At 35.7% G+C, this 14,215-nt stretch overlaps 1 protein-coding gene across 1 annotated transcript; it reads left to right on the plus strand.

Annotated features, from left to right (window-relative positions):
• The first annotated feature begins 265 nt into the window (after positions 1-265).
• LOC136775048 (uncharacterized) lies at positions 266-1,520 on the plus strand. The gene is made up of 5 exons (XM_066729523.1): positions 266-270; positions 361-713; positions 773-1,213; positions 1,334-1,421; positions 1,481-1,520. Exons 1-5 carry the CDS (start codon positions 266-268, stop codon positions 1,518-1,520), a joined length of 927 nt encoding a protein of 308 aa, XP_066585620.1.
• The last annotated feature ends 12,695 nt before the right edge of the window (positions 1,521-14,215 follow it).

The following is a 14,215-nucleotide window of genomic DNA, read 5'->3' on the forward strand; positions in this document are numbered from 1 at the left end:
TTTTTAAAGAAAAAGAGTTCACGTGCACTAAATCCTGAATTACGACTTCTCATTACTTTGTGGTAGGTATTTTCCTCGTGTAATTTTTCTAATATGCTATATTCACCATGCAGCGTGTTTATCCCAATATTATTAATTTGATCAATTCAATGAATATGAAAGCTTTCATATGATTTTTGAAGTCTTCAGTGCTTATAGTCATATTCAATATAACATTTTTGTTGGATTTTTGACATTTTGACTTTTTTCAAAGAATATTCCTAATATGAAGTTTCTACATACCATTTTTTCCTACCATTTCTTTATTGTTTTCTTTCTAAGTTATTATAAGATGTACTATTCAATTTTACCATTTTGCAGATATCTAGCTACTGGTGTATCATATTTTACTATCGCGCTTGCATTTTGTGTTGGAGAATCAACTGTTAGATCAATAATGAAGGAAGTTTGTAGCGTTTTAGTATCTATTTTGCAACCGATGTACCTGTCATCGCCAGAAAAAGGAGATTGGAAAAAGAAGACTGAAGGGTTTTGGGCACGCTGGAATATGCCAAATTGTCTAGGATCTATCGATGGAAAACATATCCGGATACGTTGCCCTCCACATTCTGGTAGCCTCTACTTTAATTATAAAAAGTATTACAGTATTGTGCTATTAGCGATAGCGGACCATTTATATAGATTTACACTTGTCGATGTAGGGTCATATGGAGGTAAGATATAAAATTCGTAAGTTTTTATTTATGTTTAACAATATTTAATTTTGTTATAGGCAACAGTGATGGAGGAATATTTAATAACAACGATATTAGTGTCCATGTAAACAATAAATTAAATATACCTCATGGAGATATAAATCTCCCTGGTAGTGAATTAAAGACCTCTTTGTTTTTTATTGCTGATGATGCATTCAAGCTCTCTAAATGGATTATGAAACCGTTTTCATACGAAAATCTAAATTACGAAAAACAGATATTTAATTATAGAATATCTAGAGCACGAAGAACAGTCGAGAGTGCCTTTGGCATATTAGCTAACAAATGGAGGATATTACATACAGCTATCTGTGTATTACCTCAAACTGCGGATTTAATGGTTTATGCATCAATTTGTCTGCACAATTTTATTCTGAAAGAGGAAGTACATTCTGGATACAAAGATTTCAGTAACGTATGTAGTGCAAGTATTGAAGAGGTAAATATTGTGGTTTTCTGTATAATTTGCACTAAATGTTTAATTTCTTGACAAACTTGAATTTAAAATATATTAAATATGATCAAATAATCATTTCACAATTCTATTTGGATAAATACAACCCCTAATTTTGAAGAAGGTAATACCGCTATAAGTGGAGAAACGCAAAGGTGTATTTTAAAAGATTATTTTCAATCTGCAGCAGGTGAAGTAGAATGGCAGCATGAGTATGTGCAACGAGTAACATTTAGAGACAATAAAGAATGAACAACTTTCTTATCTACAGCAGTAGTCTCAACATTCTAAAGCAAGTGCATACAGTATAACATAAAATGTGATACACATTGCAATTTCGCAATTGATATAGACTGTTAAAAGAATAATATTTATATACTTCTACTGTAAATATTTATTAACTTTTACATAGTGTGTGTTAGTATTTTAAATTATTCAACCTATGTATTTAGCAGCCCAGAAATACAAAGAAGGCTAAAAATATTTATATTGTTTTCTGTAGCTTCATTTGAATTTACGTTGTCTAGAAAGTTCATCTCCTTCGGAGCTTAATTGAAAGTACTAGAAAATAAAACATTCCTTTTTCTACTCTTGAGAAACGAATTATATGAAAGAAATTTCTTTATTACTATCAGAAGTCATTAATTATATACACTAGCCCAATATAGTTAATGAAGGTAAAGGTACTTTTATGAAATGTAATGCACATCATATAATCGAAAAATTTCTAACAGCGTGATTATTCAGTTTTAATGCTCTACATTATAAATTAAACATTTTTAGAATATCCACTATACAGTTCGATCTCTTTGCGTTAAAATTCTATCGTCAGTATAATTAATATAACTTGCTCCTTTGGAATCAGTGGACTTTATCTCCAAAGTCCAGCACCAATTTTGCAAACAGCGCAGACCGATATTTAAAATATACGTTTATATATTCTACATCATATTAATGTATATACCTAAGTGTATTCTTCCTTCTCTTATTTTGTCAGTTTTTTTTGTTAATCTTACATAGTATTAATGATAACAAAAATATCATGTATTTCTTACTCACGCATAATATTTTATTAATAATACATGTTGAGCTGTAAAAAAAAATATATATATATATATATATTGCTTCGAAATAACACATGCCTCTTAAGTATTACCGAAAGTACAAAAGTATTTGTTGAATGTTGTTTATTACAATCAGATAATTCAAGTATCATTCAAATAAGCTTCTCTTAACGTTACAACGCGATTAGATGATTATGTCACTTACCGCGCATAAGTTCTATATGTAGAATGAAATAAAAATCTTAATATTGAATTGAACTTAGTCATAGCAACTTATACAGAGTGTAACAATGATGTCCTGCAACCACCCTTAAATTTTGGCCGGACATCATTATTAGACCTTTTATATGTATCTTATTTGTATACAAAGAAGGTTTAACATAAAATTAAATAACTGAAACTTATAATATTTATAAGAAAAATCTAGGAAAAATCTAACAAAAATAAATTTTTCATATCATAGATTTAACAATGAAAAACATATTACGGATAAATTGAAAAAACATTGTATTGAATAATTAATCCTTAAATGTGTTTAAAAATAGTTTTCAAAACGTTAAAATTACGTTTAGCTTAAGGTAGAAGTTAATGATTCCAAAAGTAGCTTTCTTCTAATATCTTTATCCTTATCTGGAATATCATTAAATTTAGCTCGCAAAAAGTCGAAGAAGGAATCATCTGCATCTGAAGGATTTCTTTCAACAAAATTTGATATTCTTTGACTCAATTAAATGATTGTTTGTTCCAACTCTTTTGTCTCATTCAACTTCTTTTTTTTAATGACTGGTCTAATATTATTTTCTTTGTTCCCATTTCTATCGTATGCAGTATTTTCGTTTGATCTTACATTCTCCTCATTCTCAGAATGTGTGCTTGATCCCTCGTTTCTATCATCATTATCTTGTATATTATTAGAGCTACTGTTTCTATATTTTTTCGACAGATGCAATTACTGTAGGTACTGTAAATATTAATAATGAAAGTAAAAACATTATACTAATAATGTTATTAAATAATTAATTAATAATAACAATATTAAACCTTCGTCTAATAATACAACAATCCAAAAAAGACATCTGTTTAAACAAAGGAAATCTATCACGTTTTATTACACCATTTCCACTTTTGCATTCAGCTTCTACCTTTTTTTCTCTTTTACATACTGATCCCGTAAATTTGTACAACGTTTTTGACAATATTTTGCAGTATACATATTATCTATTAAAAATATATCATATTTGTGATTTTAGTGTCTGGTTATGCATATTTAAATTTAAATTTTAATACTCACCTTTACAGACTTCTATCATTATAGTTGATATTTCGACCCATGCATTATTTTTCATCAGTCTATCTTTAAAATATTTATTAGTTTTATCATATAAAAATTGCCGTTCCCTATACAATTCGATCAGCAATTCATCTCCAGTTTTTACATTTGAAGAAATATTCTCTGGACACCCAGAAAAAAAAATATCAGCTTCTTCTTCAAAATAATCATTTACCTAATCATGATCCGACATATTGATTTTTTGTTAAAAAAACAAGTAAATATAAACAATATGTGCTCAGAAATATTATTGCAAAATATTAAACTATTTGCCTGTGAAGTTTCAAAATTTCCTGTTCTTCCTTCGTCTATTTCTTACAGTGTGCAGCTGCCCCATTAAATTTCACTTTTACGATTTACGTTTTTCTCTGCCTTAGATTACGTTACGTTACGGAAACCGTAAAGTACTTACGGACTGTTACAGACAATTCTCTGCCATCGCCCTTAATCTCTTTCACAAGATTCTCGTAGCTATTACATGCGAGTTTATCCTCGAGGTTCCTAAGGGCGCGATCTTTGTTGGCAGCGTCAGAAAACGTCACTTTGATCGCGCTATTAGACCGCACAATAATATTACCACTGTTATTTCAAGATTTGGAGCGTACCGACCTTAATTTTTCCCCCGTTAGGTTGCCAACCTGATTTACAGTTGACGTATCCCCGTCCGGGTTGATTGCAGCCAAATTGATGCTCAGGTTTTTCGCTGTTACGTTGGCACCCTGCTTTGTCGCCGTTGTGTTGCCAACCTACCTGGAGTTTTTCGCCGTGCGGTTGCATCCCTGAATTCGCGAATTTGAGCGTTCCCGCGATGCAATTCGACTCTCCGACATGTGCGATGCGTTTCTAACCCTTTTTTTCAGGTTTTTCCTCCTATTTACAGGTTCCCAAGTACCAGAGGACGTCCCAGGACCGCGATTTTCCCCGCCAAGGACCACGCGTTGCCGACCGTTGCCAGAAGGGTTAGGAAGAGAAGAAACAACCTTAGAAGTGCTTGCGTCGAGGACTTTAGCCCCGGGCAAGCACAGGGGAACAAAATTACATTTATTTACAGAGTTATTAGTGGAAATAGAGATAGCTGGATATTGCTGCAAAAGTGATGCCCCTGATGTTGCGGAGCTGGAAGCTGTCCGAGCCACGCTGGCGTAGGTAGCTGGTGGTCTGCTCGTTGTGGCTGTTACTTCCTAGTGAGCCCGAGTAGAGTCTTGATTTTTGGAGTTTCGCCTATGCACCCTGAGCAACTTCCTAAACTTCTCGTTATTCGCGAACAGCCTGTCAATCGTTTGCGCATATTTATTAATCCTATCGAGATAGATATGAGGTGTCACAATTAGGTTGGGTCTGTCCAACAGTTCGTTGGACAAACCTATTGCCTAGTTCCTAATAACCTGGTTCTCATGGTTGAGAATCACGTCATTAGCCTCAATGATATCAAGCGCGTCTACAAAGAATTTATTACCCGAGCTAGTCAGTTCCGACTGACATGTATCTACAAGCGATGATTTGGGATTTTTACAGTACCTTTTATACCGGGCAGAGGTTACCGAGGTAAGCGATGATCCCCCGATGGATGTTGCAGAGCCGTCGGTGTCCGTGCCAGAGGTCCTCGTGTTGCGTCTCCGCTTGCCAGGCAGGATTCCAGGTCCGGATGGTCGAGCTGTCAATGTTGAGCGTCCATCTTGTTTACCTAGCAACCGGACGTTGGTTGTTAGCCGGTCGGCTTGAGCTTCGGGCTGGTTCTCGACGACTAAGCAGTCGCTCGCAGCGCTCGACTCTTGCTGGATGATTTGCTCAGCACAATCCATAGCGTTTACAGAAACGTCAACCGGGGCTGCCTCCTGTTGGAGGGAGGCTCCGGGAGTGTATTTATCGCCATCTTTGGTGTTTTTAGGCGTTTTCTTTACAGAAATGGAGCAGCTGGCATTTTTTAACGATGTGGCGACGGACTGCTCGGCCGTCGCCATCATCGGAGCAGAGTTTACAGTCCCCTGCTCAGAGACGGATTTTTGGGTCTCCATATGGTTCCCACGAGTACGGTGGAAGAGAGGTCGACCCGGGCAGAGACACCATTGCCCGGGCAAGCCTACATACACTGCAGGGTGCAGCAGGTACCTTCAGAAAAATGTTTTTTATAGAGGTTGCACGTCCTCACGGACCGGGTGGTTAAGCCAAGCCCCCGAACCCGTCGCGAGCAACGTACCCGGGTCACGCATGAACCAAGGTTGTTGGAGCCCGCGGCGAGTCTTACGGTATTCGGATAAGGTTGCGCTTCCCTTCCCCATCTCAGGTGACCCCGGGGTCACCATGCCCGTACTTTCTGCAAGCAGAAAGCCCTTGAGGCGCCTGGGATTCGTTTAGCCGCCCCGCAGAGGGTTACCAACGGCACCGCGTGGAGGTAGAATCCAGACTTGGACAGGAGAGGCAATGTTTTTCGCATCCTGCCCCGGCGACAGAGTCTCTGAAGGATCTCCAGTGCAGACGCGACTCAAAGTAAAGCCGACCGTCACCTTCATTGATCAGAGAGAGACAGTGCAGCCACCGTCAACACCCTAACACCCTAACGCTAATGGTTATAACAGCGGTGATGAATACACTGGCAGAACTGGCAATAATCTCAGTTTGGCTGAATGGCAAGAGGTTTGTGTAATGTGCATTAAATTGTATTGAATTAATTTTCTAAAAGGAATCGATTAGCCCCGCCCTCAGAGGATCTTTCTTCCTATCACAGATCTCCAACTTAGGCCCTGATTTTCTCAGTTCAACGTGCTACTTCAGTATGACGATAAATAACTGAGCCCCTTACGGACAAAAGGGAGAGGGCTTGAAAAGGAAAAAAAATATAAGCAATATATATTAAATTCAACATATAATTAAAGACGAATGACAAAACAATTTTAAAATACATGACTATTCTTCCTAAAATTCAACATATAATATATTTGTCAAATAACTAAACAATTTTAATTTTAAAATACATAATTATTCTTCCGCCCTTATCCTTGCTCTTTTTATTGAATACTGCGCCCGCATCACATCCTCATCGTCATCCTCTTCCTCATTGTCATCCTCTCTCCTCTCATTCTCCTCCTCCTCCTCGCCTCCACATTAACAGAGGCGATGCCTACCATCAGCATTTGTGCATAGGATAATATTGTAAAAATAAACGGATTTTAGTAAAATGCACGACACAAGTTCACATTTATAATAAATTACTATTTTCAAATACTGCTTCGTCCCTGTCACTTAATTCACCACTTAACGGGAATCCGTATACCGACATTACAGGGCGAAAATTATTTCGCATGCAGCGTCGTCATTTGTTGACGGATTGTAAAGTTATTACAGGTTTTTGGAAATGCCAGAAGCTTATCTACTAAGTTACGTTAGGACAATTAACAACAAATGAAAAAAAATTTTTGTTTAAACAAATAAATTAACATTATTGAGAAACAACAATTAAATCGAAAAATCCCCCAACGTACTTTACTAGATGATGTTCATACGTTTCCAAAAAGTCCACATAAATGCAAATCCGTCAAGAAATGACGATGCTGCATGCGAAATAAATAATGGAAGAATTTCGTGTTAGCGACTTCCCGAACACGAAATTCTTCCATTATTTATTTCACATGCAGCATCGTCATTTCTTGACGGATTTGCATTTATGTGGACTTTTTGGAAACGTATGAACATTATCTAGTAAAGTACGTTGGGGGATTTTTCGATTTAATTGTTGTTTCTCAATAATGTTAATTTATTTGTTTAAACAAAAATTTTTTTTCATTTTTTGTTAATTTTCCTAACGTAAATTAGTAGATAAGCATCTGGCATTTCCAAAAACCTGTAATAACTTTGCAATCCGTCAACAAATAACGAAGCTGCATGCGAAATAGTTTTTGCTCTGTAATGTCGGTATACGGATTCCCGTTAATAGTCCTATTAAAATTGTCGTAATATCGTCTAATAGAGTTTCAATAGGAATTAGAGGGTTCTCCTCGGCATACATTAAATTAATCACTAATTTATAGTTCATTTTCACTTGTTCCATACAAAAAAAATCGACCGAATTGAATGGTGAAGAAAACTATAATGTCGTTTTTAATGGAAGGCCCATAGGAAGAAAATAGTAGGAGGGGCTAGGATGGATATGTGGTGGGAAAAAAGACCCTTTAAGAGTGTAGAGGTCGGTTGAGAGGGCGAAAAGATGGGTAGAAAGTTTTTAAGAAGAACATTAACGTTAAATAAAATTTTAATTTATTCACTAGTTTTATATATAATTATAATATATGAATTTATTCCTCTTACCACATATGTTAATGTCCATTCGCGTGTCCTCCCTCAATTTCTCTAGCACGTCTTAGAAACATTTGTAATCAGCGAAACACTGTTGATAATTACAACAAATTAGAGGATTTTCAGAAAATACATAATGAGCTTATTTATATATATATATAATAAATCACTATTTATATCTAAAAAACCTTCTTCCTTCTCTCGGTCATTTCTTTCAGTGAAACATAAACTAAAAACATCTATTATTTCATCTAATTTAATTTCTATTGGGCGCCCTAATAAATCTTCAATATCGTGTCCTTCTTCCATAGTCTCTTTAACACCTATTAAAAATCTTCGTACAAAGGTTAATGCTATTGAGATAAATTCAAAAAATTAGAGGATTTTCGAAATAATGCATATAATAACTTACCATCTATGCTCATCATTTCTTGGGTCCGGCTGTCACTTATTTCAATAAAATTGAATTCAAGCAATTCTATCAGGTCTACTACTGCACTGACCGTAGGATTTCCCAAAACAATAGAAATGTGAGGCTGCATATTTTTATCACTCTCTAAATACCACTGTCTTGTAAAATAAAAAAATCTGACTAGTGATCAAGGCATACAGTGTCTTATAAAATAAAAAATCTAACTAGTAATAAAGGCCCAAGAAAAATTTGATATGAAATTAAAGGGAAGACTCATAAGAGGAAAATAGTGGGAGGGCCTAAGTTAGAGATCTGTGGTAGGAAGAAAGATTCTCTGAGGGCGGGGCTAATCGAATGGTACACTTCCTACGAATATTCGTATACCATTACTAATACATGAGTACACTAGATTTTTTTTTATTATATCTAGAGATCCTCTAATAATTAAATGATACATTTCCTGCTAATATTCGTATACCATTGATAATATATGAGTACACTAGATATTTTTACTACATTTTCTTGCAAGCAGACCTTACAACCAGAGACCCCCCACATATCCTCATAAGAGCTTTCCCAAAACTTTCTAACCATATTTTATCCTTCTCAACCACCCTCTAGCTATTTTTTCCCACATGCTAAACAGAGTCACAGTGTGAAGTAAAACTGTTAAGTAGCCATTGATGCGCTCGTAAATTCAAAGCTGTTTAACTTAGGAGACGACCGTAAGATTCTAGCCAGACCAAACTGAGTAATATAAATAAAAGAATCATATAGCAGATATGTGTGTGGGTGATTACTTCTCGCTTTAAATAATGAATAGTTTGTATTTTAAACACAGTCATCGCTTTATCATTTGGCGCATGTTATGACACGTTTGAATTAAATGGATTTATTTAATTTAAACAATGAACACTTTATATTCCAGACTGCTATCATTTTATCTAAGGAGCGTGTATATAATTAACGTATATATAATTAACGTGTATTTGAAGAACGTGTATTAACACGTTTAAATCTTCAATCACGAGTGGAGTAATCTTTCAGGCGCATAGGATATTTCAGTCAGTTTCAATTAGAAGCGTCAAGTGTTTAACACTACATGCAGAATATTTCATTATAGCTCCAAAGTAGTGCAAAGTATCAGTGTCACGTAATTGACGTAGAAAATCTTTACAAGATAAGAATTATTTTTTTTACGTTATTAGGTATGCGTTGTTCTTTATTCTTAATATTATTTTTTTTATTTTAGAAATGGATTTATCTAAGATTAATGAACTCGCAATTGTACAACCTAAAACGTTTATAAAGCTGAAGACATTTGAGGTGAATAAGGAGTACCAGATACCTGATTTATCGATAAATAAAACCAAATATGGAGAGAGAATAATATCAAAGGTGTTAATAGGCGAATGGTTTTCCTTGCCTGCGAGGATGATGATGTTACTGGATACACCAGGCCAATTCGAGAAACTTCAAGATGCAGCTTCAAAACATATATTAAAATTCACTTATCTGGGGGGAGTATACAACAATATGGTATTTACAGCTATTCAACCAGTTTCGCAAGAATAATGTATAAAACATTTGTGAGGAATGATTAAAAAAATGAACACACAAATAAATGATTATTGTATATCTTATATAACTTATTTATTTTTTCCTTCATTACAATAATAAGTTTAACTAGTCTTTTAGCGATTAACTTACATTTCCAACAATACTTGAAAGCGGGTTATATTCAATAATTTTATCATGTATAATTAAACAATACGCCGTAGTATTACTTTCAATATTTTTAGCACAATCGATCTCAATTTTAACGTCAACCGTGCCCGATTTAATAGATTCGTTTTGATACGAGCAAGCAATAACAAAGAGAGGACCATATTCTAAGAAGTTTTTGTAATCAAGCATTGGTTTCGATGGTTTTTCTCCAGCATAATATGATTGAATAAATTTAACATACATATCATTTAGTACAGAAAATCGAGAATTTTCAGTATCAGTATCGAGTCGATCATATGGATAAAATTCAGGATTCAGATAGACTTTAACATCACGAACAAAGCTGTCGTCGAAGTCAAGCACCTTCATATACTGCGTATTCTTCTTATTTCTTCTAAATGCTAGAATAACGTATCGAGGCTTCTCCAATTGTGTTGCAGCTTTTACAGTTCACGTATGCCTCTGTGTTTCCGGTAGAAGCGGGTATTCGTAGAGCTCCCAGGATCGAAAAGCCATGGTGAGGCTCTTGTTTTGCTCGATAATACGTAGAAATTGAAGTTTTGTGTATTCATTTAATGTTATATGAGGACTTCTCCATTGAACTTTTTGCACACCAATTTTGGAGTCGGTGATTTTCGTTGAAGAGTATATCGAATTCGTATCATTACGCGCTCGAATAAGAACGAGCTCATGACGTGCATTTATTATGACTCTTTTATAATCTTCACAAAAACCCAATAGCATTTTCAGTGGTACACAAAAATTGAAATATTTCGTAGGCTTATAATCTTATACAAACCATCCTGAATGGTGTAAACTTGTACTCTCCTCCCCAGTCAGGGAAATGAGAGTTTTAATGGAACTAGTAATACCCATATTCTTACTGCGATCAATCTCAATACCATTCAATTCATAGCGAATTTCATCGAACAAGAATGCCATGGAATTGCAGTCAAGTCCCACAGTATCTTGAGTTGTTGCACCCTAAGCAGGAGTGCCCTCGATTAATTTTCCCTCTATGTATAGGTAATTCTCACATGGTAGAAGAATTAAATCTTGCTGTTGTATTGGAATTCGAATTTCATCACTATTTCCCAATGATGCATTTGCATACGGATTGTAAGCATGCATTTCCATTTTAGTAATGCGATTGTCGTATACAGGTTGTGCGGTTACGTCCAAAAGGTCCATCTTTATTTCTAACCTTGAAACCCGGTGATTGAAGAAAGGCTATATTTTTTCCTGTAAGTGATGGTATTCTAACGTAGTCCCCACTTAATGTATCTGGTCCTGCAGCAGCTGTTGGACTGATGATAGGCTCATCAAGTATGGGTGATTTATAAGTATTTTTGTAAATTAGCATTTTCTAATATGTAATCGAATTGTAATTGCTTCCCCACCGAAATTTACTAAACGGTTTTCCTGATCGAGAATGCGCAAGGTAAGACGGTCAATTACTTTCACAATGACTGGCAAGTAAATGACGTTTTTCGGTGTTTCCGAGATTTTATAGCCAGGTGGGACACTTGGAAAAAATTCATGTATAAGATGTTGAGGTTTGCCGTTTGTATATGCACCAGCAATAATATTACATTCAATTCGTAAAATATTGACCCTTATAATGTTTACGGGCTGGTCTGATTCGGCTAGAGTGTTCGGCTGAATAATTCGATCTGACGAAAAACCTAATAATGATCCTATATTATTAGGTTTAGTAAAATCAATCAGATATTTACACTTTATTTCACTTTTCAACGTATTATTATTAGCACGTAGAATAATAACATCTTCATTATCCGCTTCATGCATTAATGTGCGCAAAAGATCATTTATAGCACTCAGCTCATAACAACCTGTAGGTATAGTCAGATCTTCGATATCGTAGTAAAACTTATTGTTCGACTCATCAACATTAGCGATTGAATTGAAGCTCTGAAAGTCTACGAGACCAAGTTCATATTGCCCCTCCTGAAGATTGATCGGTGGGAAAAAATCTGTCTCCAATATGGATTCGCAGTCAGACAGCGTAACCGTTAAAGACATTGTTCAAGTAGAAACTTGACGCACAACTGACCACATATGCTTGTATCATACAATTGATATTGATCATAGTTGTAGTAGATTATAGCAGGAGGTCCTAAATATTCTACAAGTTCAATTGGGGGTTTCAAATATCCGAAGGAGTCGAAATACTTTACACACTTATTACGTTTAACGTAGGCAACCCAATGTGTGCCGAAACCATTCTCGTCATCGAGATTTACGATTGCACACTCATTGCGTAGCACGGTTTGTGGTAGAGATGTACGCATAAAGATTCCACGAAAGTGCGGTATGTCATGACATTCATGTAATAATTGAATATTACTAGTAGCTGCAGATGCTGGAAGGTTGCTTATTTTTTTTCCTTTTTAAGCCTTCTCCCTTTTGCCCGTAAGGGGCTAGGTATAAACCGTGTCCACGTCTGCCCTCTATTAAACGATTGTGACGCTGTATTTCCTCCAATTGTCTCTTGGACGCTTTCGCGTCGTTTACAGCTTTTGTTATACCTGCTGCGCCTCCAGCTAATGCGCCCACTGTACTAAAAAGTGGGAACAGAGGTAATAAGCCCCACCGTTTTTTTTGGATTAAATTGCTTTTTCCTCAATAAACCTCCTCGTTTCTTCGGTACACGAATTTTTCTTTTCTTCATGCTTCTTACATGCACTTGTAGGCCTAAGCCAAGTTTTCGTTTTACATTCATAGATGCCCAGACCGCGGCTGCAGCTGCTCGTTCACGTAAAGATGAGTCACTAGCTGTGATGCATTTTCGTGCACGCTGTCCAAGCACTTTGTCAGACTGGTGACGTGGAGGTAGATCCTTATATATTGAATATGCGATATCGTGTTCACGACAGGCTTCGTCCAGAGCATTTACGCCCCGATCACCACGTGCTAACCGCTCCTTAAGTCGAGTACCTGGCCCACAATAATTGTAGCCAGGAATATGTAGCTCGTACGGTAGTTTATTCAGTATTTTATTGAAAAAGGCGCCACAGCCATAGCTCACCATGTGGACCTTCCTTTCTCTCTTCCTCTCTCTCACTGAGTTTGTTGACACGCCCAGCAATCTTTTATTGCGGGGGGCAATCCATCATTATGATCTTGATTAGGAAGATTATAATGTTTGAAACACCAGTAATATTGTTGTACTTCAGGATCTGCGCGAATGTGTTCAGGTAATTTATTCCAAACCTCTTTAATACTATTTGGAAAGTGCTTTAAAAGTATAATTTTCGGTATATATTCAAACTGTTCAGCAGTTAACTCCTCCAATTTTGACACGGCTAACACTGAGAACGACATAATGAGAACTGATCGATCAATTCGTTTCATTCCTATAAATAGGTTGTATATCTATAAGATAATCAGTCATGGATTTCGTAAAGCAACCGCTCGGTATTCGCGTCTCTAATATAGATTACCGAACAACCGATAAATGCATGAGACGTCACGGCCTTCTACTCCCATCAACCATTTGCTGTATAGTTTGTGGACCTTCAAATTGTGGAAAAACAAACGTATTACTGAGCCTTATAGAAAGTCTTCACGGTGTAAGATTTGAAAACCTATATGCTTATTCAAAATCATTGCAGCAACCGAAATATCGATACTTGGAGCGGCTACTATCGGAAACTGAAGAAATTGGTTACTTTCAATTTCCTAATAATAGCGAGGTTATAAAAGTAGCACAAGCACTACCAAATTCGATTTTCATATTTGATGATGTCGCAAACGATAAGCAGGATAATATAAGAGACTACTTCTCCATGGGTAGGCATTCTAAGATTGATTGTTTTATCTTTGTCAGACTTATGCAAGGATACCAAAACATCTAATACGTGATAATGCAAATTTTTTAATTATTTTTAAACAAGATGGAACTAATCTAAAACATATATACAATGAACATGTAAATACAGATATGGAGTTTGAAAAATTTTGTGAATTGTGTTCAAATTGTTGGAAACGTGATTATGGATTTTTAGTAAATGATAAAGACAGTGCAATGCAAAATGGAGGATATCGAAAGGGTTTCAATAAATATGCTGTGATTAAAGAGTGATGTTAATGGTTAAAAATGTTAGTTTAACCTCGAACGTTGAACAAGTCTATATACTGAATTCAGAATAATTCTACAAA

This window comes from Prorops nasuta, unplaced genomic scaffold, assembly GCF_024137725.1.
Source record: "Prorops nasuta isolate Cenicafe-Biocafe unplaced genomic scaffold, Cenicafe_Pnas_1.2 PNAS00007, whole genome shotgun sequence".
In the NCBI taxonomy this organism is placed as follows: Eukaryota; Metazoa; Arthropoda; class Insecta; order Hymenoptera; family Bethylidae; genus Prorops; species Prorops nasuta.

Bases quoted from the DNA above. Each gene is read 5' to 3' on its own strand.
- LOC136775048 (XM_066729523.1), top strand. The intron at 714-772 runs GTAAGATATAAA...ATTTTGTTATAG, and splicing joins CGATGTAGGGTCATATGGAG to GCAACAGTGATGGAGGAATA. The intron at 1,422-1,480 runs GTATGTGCAACG...TCTTATCTACAG, and splicing joins GAAGTAGAATGGCAGCATGA to CAGTAGTCTCAACATTCTAA.